Source organism: Ammodytes marinus, assembly GCF_949987685.1.
Source record: "Ammodytes marinus genome assembly, chromosome: 18".
NCBI classification, from domain to species: domain Eukaryota; kingdom Metazoa; phylum Chordata; class Actinopteri; order Uranoscopiformes; family Ammodytidae; genus Ammodytes; species Ammodytes marinus.
In genome coordinates, this window is record NC_137222.1 from 26,370,112 (window position 1) to 26,382,219 (window position 12,108).

Genomic DNA, 12,108 nt, shown 5'->3' on the forward strand with positions numbered 1-12,108 from the left:
TATTGCCGCCGTAAAGGATTATGGGATACCACTATCTCCTTTCCTTTCGCATAGGTTGGTCCGGAGTAACCTATGCTAAAGGAGGGTTAAAGGATGAACCGAGGCTCCTTTCCTATGCCTTTCCTAAGCATTTTGAGAATTCGAATCACCTATCTGCCGAGTAATTCCAGTTCATCTCGATAGGAAAGGAAATTTCCTATGCAAAAAAGACTATTCGGATTGGCTCCTGGTGTTGCCAACTCCTTCTAGTGTTATGAACGTGACAATCGCATAAAAAACCGAGGTGATAATGTCATATCCAGCAGTAGGCCTAATCATACATGCTCAAAGTTTCAATCAGCACTGCATAGAATTTTGAATTGCATTACTCATAGACTGTAAAAGAAGGGGGTGGGGAGAGCAGCTACTACAACTGCTGATAGGAATGCTAAGGGAACACTAGCCAGGGATGCACCTGCTCTGACTGCAGCTGGCTGGGAGGATGGACCTATAAAGAAATGGACCATGATTGAAACATGGCGCCCATTCTTTCCTATGAAAGCTGCTCATTGGCGCAGCGCAACATACAGAATCAGAATTTTCTTCCGCCTCATGGGGGCCTAACATGCCCCTAAAGCATGACATTCCGGATGTAGAAATATTCTCGTTCTCTAGCATTGTAAGCTAGAAGTAGGCCCCACCCCTCCTCGGGCTAACAGCTAAAACTGAAAATAAAACGGCTATTAAACGCTTGCTGTGGCGTTTTGAAAAGGGAAAACTTCCATTTTATTAGTACATGGTCTTAAGATAAGCCGTTGATTGATATCCAGAACATTTTTGCGGAGAAACATTCCTGTTTGACACTTGTATTGGAGTGAATATCTGCTACCAGGCTCGTATGAATTCCATTTTGTTTTAATATAGGAAGTTAAACTATTTATGAGATTTTTCAGAACTAAAAATGTAATTAGCAGTGTTTGAGCAGATTCTTACTTTGTAAACGATCCCGGCAATGGTGGTTCCCGTCTTCCTGGCACTAGGGCCTTTGTAGCCCAGCTCTGACAGACTGGACTCCAACAATGTGTTCCTAGACATGAGAAAAAGACACTCAAGTTTGGGTTGATTCACTGCAACCTTCCTATCTCCTATGTTCCTGTCATCAACTAGGACTTTTCGGTCTACAGCCCAATAAAGGATGTGTTGGAATATCAAAGGGTTATTACAGTGACACAATACCACAAGCAAAGACATACCTTAATGTGCACAAAAGAAGGTCGTCAGATTTGAGTGCAACACCATAGACAGCAAATACATCTGAATTATTGTTGATAAATATTCACATTGGTAATATTGATTAAAAAAACAGCAATCAAACAGATCTACAATTAAGTTTTAATGTGAGCCTACTTATATATGGTCACACAAAAATAATCCCACTCAATGATCACTTCTGCCACACTAAAATATGTGGTGGTGTGTTTATCTGGACAGTCCTCCCTCTGGCTGTAATTTACATAGTAGCATGTGATGGAAACTAGTGTTGTATGTATGTATTGTAGCGATCCAGCAGGACTATGGGGGGATGGAGTTTCCCTATAGTTCAGCCTGATAGGCCGGTTTGCGATATGGGGCGAGGACAGCATGGGAAGTTGAGCAAAGAAGACGGCAGTTGGTAAGTAATATAACTGTCAAGATGTTCTGACCTTAGCTTTGTGTAATATAGAGTAAGGTTGTTTAAAACTGAGATAGTAGGTACTGGAGACTGAGGGTGTATTCACACATGCCGTGTTTAGTTCGGTTGAAACGAACTCAGGTGCACTTCCGCCTTCGGTGTGCATCTTTCAGGCAGGTGTGAATACAGCAAACGCACTCAGGGGCGGACCAAACAAGCGCTCCGAGACCCAGCTGAAGAGGTAGTCTCGGTGCGCTTCCAAACGCACTCTGCTGCAGTTCGTTTGTGGTGTGAATTTGTCCGGACTCGATCCGACCCAAATGCAGGAAGCACTGTGCCTTTTCTTTTTTAATAAATTGCCGTCAGCTACACATTATGGGAAAGTTTTATTGTCGCCATTGTTTGGACGATAAGTTGTGGTTTGACCGGGAGCCCAGAACAATATATTACATTTGATCTAGAGGACGCGTAAAAATGCTGAATATGTTCAGCGATCAGATGAAGGAGAGAGAAGCGCCTCCCGCACAGTGCCAACAGGCTCACGCTGCGCAAGAAGTGTGTGTTTTAATGTCGCTTCCCATGTAGGCTACGGGACCGTCAATACTATCCCGTGTCAGTTTGGAGCTGAGCTGCGCCGAACTGACACCCATCTGATACACAGTTTACTAATCAGCTGAGTGTCAGTTTGAGCATATACAGTCATATGAAAAAGTTTGGGAACCCCTCTCAGCCGGCATTATAATTGACTCTGCTTTCACAAAAAAAATATAAAAGTGGTATGTCTTTAATTTACCAGGAACAGTTAAGTACTGGGATGTTTTCCAAACAAAGATTTTTTGAAAAGCAGTATTTGGTTGTATGAAATAAAATAAAATGTGAAAAACTGGCTGTGCAAAAATATGGGTACCCTTGTGGTTTTGTTGATTTTAATGCCTGTAACAGCATGTAACACTGATGACTTTAAACACAAAGTTGGTTGGATTATGTTGTTAAGCCTTGAACCTCATATAATTGTCTGTTTAATCATGAGAAAATGTATTTTAGGTGCCTAAATGCAAGTTGCACTTCTCTTTGACTCTCTGCTGAAGTGAGACAGAATGGGATCATCAAAACAGCTCCCAAAAGATCTGAAAAACAAAGATTGTTCATTGTCATGGTTTAGGGGAAGGCTACAAGAAGCTTTCCCAAAGGTTTCAATTGTCAATTTCGACTGTAGGGAACGTTGTCAGGAAATGGAAGGACACAGGCATAGTGGCAGTTAAACCCAGGCATGGCAGACCAAGAAAAAAACAGGAGCGGCATAGGTGGAGGATTGTGAGAATGGTTGCACACAACCCACAGATCACCTCCAAAGGCCTGCAAGAACATCTGGCTGCAGATGGTGCATCTGTACATCGTTCAACAATTCAGCGCAATTTGCACCAAAACATCTGCTTTTTATAAAGACCAAATAACTTAATTTTTGTCTCATCAGTCCAAAGCATTTTCTTCCAATATGAAGCTGGCTTGTCTAAATGAGCTTTTGCATACTCCATGCAACTGTATCTGTGGCGTGGGCGCAGAAAGGGCTTCCTTCTCATCACCCGGTCATACAGATGTTTTGGTGCAAATTGCACTGAATTGTAGAACCATGTACAGATACACAATCAGCAGCCAGATGTTCTTGCAGGTCTTTGGAGGTGATCTTTGGGTCGTGTGCAACCATTCTCACAATCCGCCGCATATGCCGCTCTTGTACTTTTCTTGGTCTGCTAGACCTGGGTTTAACTGCAACTGTGCCTGTGTCCTTCCATTCCCTGACAACGTTCCTTACAGTAGAAATTGACAATTGAAACCTTTGGGAAAGCTTCTTGTAGCCTTCCCCTAAACCATGACAATGAATAATCTTTGTTTTTAAGATCTTTTGGGACTGGGAGCTGTTTTGATGATCCCATTCTGTCTCACTTCAGCAGAGAGTCAAAGAGAAGTGCAACTTGCATTTAGGCACCTAAAATAAATTTTCTCATGATTAAACAGACAATTCTATGAGGTTCAAGGCTTAACAACATAATCCAACCAACTTTGTGTTTAAAATCATCAGTTTTACATGCTGTTACAGGCATTAAAATCAACAAAACCACAAGGGTACCCATATTTTTGCACAGCCAGTTTTTCACATTTTATTTTATTTCATACAACCAAATACTGCTTTTCAAAAAATCTTTGTTTGGAAAATATCCCAGTACTTAGCTGTTCCTGGTAAATTAAAGACATACCACTTTTATATTTTTTGTGTGAAAGCAGAGTCAATTATAATGCCGGCTGAGAGGGGTTCCCAAACTTTTTCATATGATTGTAATTCTTCACGCGAGCCGCACGTCCAGCAGCAAAAAGTAAAAAATATGTTTCACATCGTAGACTACAAGCCACATAACGTGGCATTGTCATAGGGCTTCATATTTTAACCATATCAGGGTTCAACATAACTTTTTTTTCCTACTGGCCCGCCGGGCCAGTGGATCCGAGTTTTACTGGCCCCTTGTATATTTTCACTGGCCCTGCACACACTTTTTTTTTCTTCATAATTTAGTGTCAATAATTATAATACCTGTATTAGAAAAATAAAGAAAGATAACCAGATCTAAAGGGAATATATATACTGTAACAGTATATATATTCCCTTTAGATTTGGTTATTTTTCTTTTAGTTAATTATATGAAATGTTGATATTGCTCATACACATAATATAAAACCAGGCAAACATATTGATAGAAGCCTACAACTGAAAGTATGTTGAAAGAGTCGGCCAGTATGTTAAAGTCCAGTAGTTTGATGGTTGTTTTTATTCTTGAATTTGGGCAGTTTAATGAATAGTTCACCTGCAGAAATCATGTTCAAACATTAAAAAAAAATAAGAGATGAAGGTCTGATCATTCTTTGTGGTGTGGTAGGCTGTTTTTATTACTATCTCTATATGCATTAGGGATGTGAATGTGTCGACCGAATGACCGGTTTTCCACTTGCGCTCAAGTTGACTTTAAAAATAGAATAGAAATCCGAAAATCAGTGGGTTATGCCGTTTTTTTAATGGGAGATTTCACCGTGTATGTGAGTTCACGTCTGGTCGTGAGCGCGCTGCAGGAGTGTCACTTCTCCATGAAGTGTCAGCTTCACATAAGAGTCCGGTGTGGGACCATTTTTTCAAACTATTGATAATAAACAATGCAGTGCAAAATATGCAGCATAGGTTAAACGCTCGTCTAAGACTATGACGTTAAATCACCTTAGAAACACACAAAACACACAATGCCTTCGTCCGATCACAGCAGCGTTTCACCGTGTGATCTCGCCAGCGAGTGAGTGAGCCGCCGCGCAGATGAACTGTGGTTTGTGGCTAAAATAATAACCGGGGATATTCTCCCCGTTAGCGATTTCAATGGGAAAGACTTCCGCGATCTGATTGAATGTCTCGAGCCTGAAAACACAGTGCCAAACTGCGCGACTATAGGAACTGTACAGTGAGCGGAGTCCCTCCGTTCGTTTCTGTCTACAACCGACACAATCACCAGAGATGCATTCACAGCGTTTAAATAACGCCTCTCATTTGTATTACCATTGGGGCTTGGATGCAAATACTGTAACATTACGGCGGCAGATAAAGGAAAAGCGCAGTTATCATTTTCTGCACCTCAACCTCTGCTGTGGGAAGAAAGAAAGGGGGCAAAGCAAGTCGATTCATTTGTCGACTCGCAGGCGGACGGTAGGCACTGGCAGCTCTGCCAACGGAGCGAGAGTGCACCCGCTTGTTGCTACGCCTGTCAAAACGCCCACGCATCGGTTGTCCACTGGCCTTTCACTAAAAAATATATTTTATATTAGGTTTATTATATTGAGTCTTAAATAAACACTGCTTTCATCCCGACTCTCAACGCGCATTTCAATGAACCATGATGTAGTCTACAAAAAGATAGCCTACTGAACTGTGATTGGCCAGTTACTGGCCCGGGCGGGACAGTGACTGGCCAATCAACTTGCCCTGCATATGATTTTACTGGCCCCGGGCCATCGGGCTATACATTATGTCGAACCCTGCATATGAAACAACAATAATTTGATTTTTTTTTCTTTATTTATAGGCTAGATGTAGGCATTTTTATCATTTTTAACCCCATATTATATCAATGATATATTTCGCAGTTTTTACTTCGTTTTTCCTGCTTCTCTCCACCCCAGAATGTCTGTCCAATGAATGAATGACCTCAGATCACGTGTGGTTTTGCTTCGTAATGCTGGTTCACTTACAAAAGGGGCAATATGAAAGTGGACCACACCAAACAAAAAAAATCTAAACTCTATTTGGTCTGGACCAAAGCAAGTGAACTAGCGGACTTTACCTGTGTGAATACACCCTGAGATCGCGTCAAAGTATGTTTGTTATGGCTCACTATGTTAATCCTGATAAACTATTGTGACATATGCAAATGTTCCTGTGTTAACACAGTTTACTATAATTACTGAAGAAAGACTGCCTGTCTTCAGGCACAACTCTATTCCCATTGAGAATATAGTTGATGACTCTGCTTGCAAGCATTAAAGATCTTAATTATTGTACTTGAATATTGTGTCAACTGGTATTCAATAACCACCCTCATCCGAACTAGACAAGCCACGACAAGCATTTGTTGGTATTGTTTTGTAAACAGAAGACTCAGGTCTAAGCTCCATCCAAGCTCCTCCCTGCTACTTTGTGGGGCACAGAGCAGAAGCCTCTCCACTTTGCACGCTGTGTTTCATTAGTAGTTGCACTTACCCTCAGCCCTTGGTATGACGTAACAGCATACGTCGCACGGAGGGAACTTGGAGCGCGGAGGGAGGGTGGGTGGGGGAGGAGCGGGGGATTTAAATGGAACCCACTTGCCCTTGTAGTCACAATGGACCGTCAGTTAGGCTACATAAGTAGTTCTGAATGCAAATAATAGAGAATAATAACATTCTGCTAAAGTATATTCCATAAAGCCATTTCCATAGCATAACAAATATTGAATTTCGACATGATTACTCAGATTATCAATATATTGTTACTTACACTTGTAAATTGTTTGGTCGGACATATTTTCTTAGTTTACGGTGGCCGCAATGTCCCTATAGGCATACAGTCTACCGGAAAATAAAAGGAGAAGAAGAAGAAGACGAACTGCAATGCACTGTGGGTGATATCCACCTCGGAGTGACCATGGATGTTCACTCGATCACTCAGCCCTCCGAAGGTCTATATCACCAAGTTCACTTCAGTTTCCAGACAATTGGAACGACACTTAAGATGGCGGCGGGGATTCCCCCGAGGGCAAGTGCCTAGGGAAAGTGAACGAGGGCATGTTGAACAACAATTGAAACACAGCGCTAGACTGAGGTTAGCTTTGGTTAGCTCAGTGGCTAACACACTGATGTACTGTATAGCCGCATTTCCACCGCAGGAACTAGTTCTCTGAACTACGAACCTTTGCAGGAACTATGCGTGTTTGCATCCTTTTTTTACTATCAGATGGCCGCTGTTAGTCGCTAAAATATACAGAGAAATAATCTGTCCGGTGCCCGTGTTAACAGACCAGAGCAGCCACACAGCGCACTTTGCCAGTGCAACTAATCATCTCACCAGTCTCTACCCTTTTTTTCACCAGACGTGTCTATGTTAAAATAGATAGAGAAATAATATGTTGATTCTTATTCACTGATTCTGTAGAAACTCAACATTTATCAAATGTAGCCTGCCTAACCTCCCCGGGACTTCAGACCCCGGTGGAAACACACACAGCCACGCGGCCCAGGAACTAAAGGTTTGTGGTCGAGGAGTTCCTGGCACTCAAAGTTCCAGCTGGTAGAAACTCGGCTTATGTCTAAGGCCCTGTTCTCACGGCAACACGAAACGGTGCAAACGCAGAAAAATTCCCGCGGTTGCACTATATCATGTACATGAAAACAGCAAACGCATGAAAGTTTTTGAGATCACCTCCCAGGGAGGATTTTTTGGAAAACACAACGGGTTTGGTTTCTTGTAAACACCGAAACCATTTTCCCTGGTAACGCTGACGTCATGGCTCCACTTCACGTAGCCTATGCATAGTCTATAACATTTGCTGTCAATACCCACACGCGAGTTATAAAGTTAGAAGACAACATAACATGCACGGTGTCTCCGCGGCACAATCACTGTGATCAGCGGAGAGTGTCATGCAGGGCTTAAATAGGCCTATAACACTCGCCAATTTAGTCTGTAGTCTATTAGTAAGTTATTGATACCATGCACCCGCCACTTTGTCTGGGGAAAGATTTGTGCTCTGCCGCTTTTTCTAGCAAAATAAACTTGTGTACACGGCTCTCTCTACATTAAAAAACACTATCCATAGTTCAGCGCGCAGCGGTTAAGTTACTGTTAAACAAAAGGAGCATTAAAGCTCACATATTATGCACTTTGCTGTCAATTTTATATGGTCTAAGTAGTCCCTAATACTTATTTTTTTAAATAGTTGCTGAAAAACCTGTTCAGATCATTTATTGTAGCAAGCCTCTATACCCTGATGTTCCTCTGGTCTCCGGATAACCTATATTGGTGCGATCTGGCTAGCCCCTCCCACCGTCTCTGCCGGGCTTTCTTTATATGGGCTCTCCCACCGTCTCTGCCGTGCTCTCGCGATACTAGAGAGACACTGCGTGACTTCGGCCGGTAAACACCCGGCCGAAGCAAAGCCATACTTTGACATAACAGTTTGACATGATTAAAACCAATGAAAACAGTAGCCTCACAGTTTGATTTATACAGGAATAACTTCCCACCCTTTGTGGTGTTAAAAACGAGTCATTATTAAACTCCAATGGGAAAGCTAAGTTAGTGCAATAGGCGCAAACGTTGGATGCTAAATCCGAAGCTACATGCGCACTAACGGCTAAAAATACCCCTCAAAATCAGTGAAAACAGTAGCCTCACAGTTTGATTTATACAGGAATAACTTCCCACCCTTTGTGGTGTTAAAAACGAGGCATTATTAAACTCCAATGGGAAAGCTAAGTTAGTGCAATAGGTGCAAACGTTGTATGCTAAATCCGAAGGTACATGTGCGCTAACGGCTAAAAATAACACTCGAAATCAGTGAAAACAGTAGCCTCACAGTTTGATTTATACAGGAATAACTTCCCACCCTTTGTGGTGTTAAAAACGAGGCATTATTAAACTCCAATGGGAAAGCTAAGTAGTGTAATAGGTGCAAACGTTGGGTGCTACTCCCGAAGCTACATGCTACACTAGGAGATTCCTTTTAGTTTCACCGATGGAATTACTACACAAGTAGTTCCCTAAGCTTTGTCTCGTTATAAACGCAGCATTATTAAGACTGCTGTGAGTGGATTATGAGCAGAATGCTTCTGTGTTGGTTTATGCAACACTCTGCATGGTTTGCTGCACTATGGGGATCTTGTCGCTTAGCGGGGAAAACAACATGGCAGCCATCCATCGGATCTCGGAGCCGTGGACCAATAAGAAATGGGGGGGTGGGGTTATCAGACTTTTTTTTTTTTTTTTTTAGACAACTGCACGGTGGACTTTACTAATGTGGGGGGAAGCATCGGAAGCATGGACATATAAAGAAAATATGGGGATGTGGCTGTGCCGGCTGTGACGACATAGCCGGCGAGAATTCTGACTGGAGTAAATTGGGGGGGAGGGGTGGGGGTTTCAGAAAGGGGGAGAGTGAGAAAAGGAGAGATTGTTATTTTTTTTGATATTTTGGCAGTCTCTAGGCACACCGTGGCCCCATGGATATGTTAGAACACATTTAAAAAGTGCATTTAGCATAATATGGGACCTTTAAGGCTACGGCTTCACAGTAAAAGCATTTCACTGGCTAAACATTAATAGCATTTCACCGGACAAACGTGAGTTGACTTATATTTTGAAAAAAAAAGGAAAGTAGCCGCTCACCATGCCTCTTCACTACCAGCATGTCTTATGTTTTCACGAGTTCAATGCGGTGAAATAAGAGGACAGAAAGCTTGTCATTTACAATACTTGTAACCCCAAGCTTACACCAACCGCTTTATGAACGTTAGCGGCATTAATTTTCGGTTACAGTAAGGTTTTATGCATCAAATTGTACCGGAAAAGCTATCTACTACTACCGTGTACCGCCAACTGCTGGCCTGGCATGCTTACTACAGCGATTTCGTCCCGTTTCCTCTGAAAACATGTGTACGAGTGAAGATGTCAGATAAATTGTGTCTGAACGGGTTTTTAAAAAAAAACAAAAACGGGAAAACTGTCACGTTTTCACCGTGAGAACAGGGCCTAACTGGAAAGTGGTGTCCTCTCTCCCTCCTCTGAGTGTCGGTCCCATGCCCACCCCCTTGCGGCTATCCCATCAATGCGACTTGGTGGGCCCTGTGAGGGGGGCAGGCACCTCTGACACTCAAAGTATCTTTCTGCTGCTTGCGCCATGGCAGCGACCTGAGCGCTCTCACAATGTTATTGGTTGAAGGTTCAACACCCTCCAGGGGCACTGCTCAATTGATTGAAGCCTAGAAACGTCCCACATAACAAAAGAAACCAAAACAGAAACATTACAACCAGTGGGGGGGACTGTGCAGGTAAACAAACTACCACACATTCTAGTGAGGCATTAGTGATAATTGAGTCAGGTTACTGTGTGACTCTATAATTTTATTTTTATTGAACATGTTGCATATTCAACCTTTAGAAGTTTGTCAACATCTTTCCAACTTTACCGCAGCCATCAGGTGACATTGATGTGAAACCTACTGCAGGAGACAAGAATAATCAATCATTCTTAACTCAGTAGGCGTGTTTACAGTTAAAGGTGCAGTGTGTAATATGACATCACCAAGAAAGTTCTACAAAGTTCTAGAATGCAACACTCCCTGGGTAACCCCAACCCTTTCGAATAATAATAGAAGCTACAGTGGCCTTCAAGGACAAGAACAATTCTAAATGTTAAACAATGCACCTGATGACATTCCAACTATGACACTTTCAAGATGGCGGCACTAGGCCTTGGTCCAAAATATGCAGAAATATGGACATATATGAGACCCTTTCCAAGGGGAAAAAAATTATTCAAAATTTTTTTTCAGCTATTATGCACTAAATGAAATGTACTTATGGATATTATAATTACTTTCTACAAAATCTGCTAGGAAATAAAACCCCAAATTCTACACACTGCAGGTTTAAGAGCACAGTATTTCTTCCAAAGCATTCATTTAGCCTCAGTAACAATAGATACAGTGTTTCTTTACCTGCGGCTGTTTTCAAAGCAGAAGCCTGCAGTCCCCAGCTCACAGTGCTTTAGAGTGTGGAGCATCTTCACTGTCAGGATAGAAAAGGTGAAGATGAAGTGAATAGCAAGGTAAAGATTAAGTGAAAACCTTCTACTAAAGCGTGTGTGTCAGTAGGGCTGTATGCGCATTTTCAGGGTTTTTAGTTTTACTTTCATTTCAGCACAAGCCAAGCCTTCCAACTCTCCACTGTAAAAAAAAAAGAAAAAAAAGAAAGACAAGTAATTTTATTTTATTTATCTAGCATAGGTCACAATTTTGATCAGTGGGCTAACAAATCTGCACAGCATACTAGACCCTCTCTCCTAGTCAGTTGATTTAAAGTTGTTCTCTTTAGTTCCTTCTGATTCTTTTATTTCCAAAACAAGACTCAGATTTGGAATGAACAAGGTATCATGGTGTTGGAAAGACACCCCGAATGTGGCATCATTTATTAACTGAGATCATTTGTATGAGCAAAACAGATATCTCATTCTGCACTATTATGTCACTCACTTTGAGGAAAATAAAGCAATTCAAATTAACTGCTGACATTTTTTGCAGTGTACTAAAAACTGACAAGTGTCAAGATGGAAGCTATAGTGCCTTGAGGCTTAAAATGTCCGCTCAGGTTACACATGTCGAAATAAACTGTTTTATATTACCACGTTTTTCTCCTTGCTTTGAAAGGGACTAAGGGGGACTAAGGGCTTAACACTTTTACATTATTAAGGCAACTGAAGACTAAGACTACGCTGATTATAAATACATTTGTTAGAGATGCTTAAAAATGAGCACAACTAATACTATTAATATTTATAAGCACTTAAAACAATAACTAAGCTTTTTTGATTTATTAAGCTAAAAACAACTTTATTATTAATTTATTAGCAGTTTACTACGAACTTATTAAACAGATGATTATTTTTTTTTGCTACCAGGTCTAAAGTGAGAACAGGCCTTATTAAGGATAATAAAAACCTTTTATCAGTTTCTCTCCCTCTCTCATTATTCTCAAATTGTATGCTGTATACTATTAATACTATGATTATTATTTTTACTAAATCTCTTAGAAATAGATTCTATGAACTGAACCGGCAAAATGTTTGCAGATTAAGTAATAAAAAATAAAAAATTTTGAGAAGTGATATTTCTTT

The 12,108-nt window shown here is 41.2% G+C and overlaps 1 protein-coding gene across 1 annotated transcript in view; it reads right to left on the reverse strand.

The window, feature by feature from the left end:
- psmb10 (proteasome 20S subunit beta 10) overlaps positions 1-11,104 on the reverse strand; it is a 34,709-nt gene extending 23,605 nt beyond the window's left edge. The window contains exons 1-2 of the mRNA XM_080046677.1: positions 10,934-11,104; positions 973-1,066 (exon numbers count right to left, since the gene is read on the reverse strand). Of these exons, the coding sequence (XP_079902803.1) occupies positions 973-1,066; positions 10,934-10,998 (159 nt within the window). The 5' untranslated portion in view covers positions 10,999-11,104. The remainder of the gene's footprint in view (positions 1-972; positions 1,067-10,933) is intronic.
- Between the last annotated feature and the right edge of the window lie 1,004 nt (positions 11,105-12,108).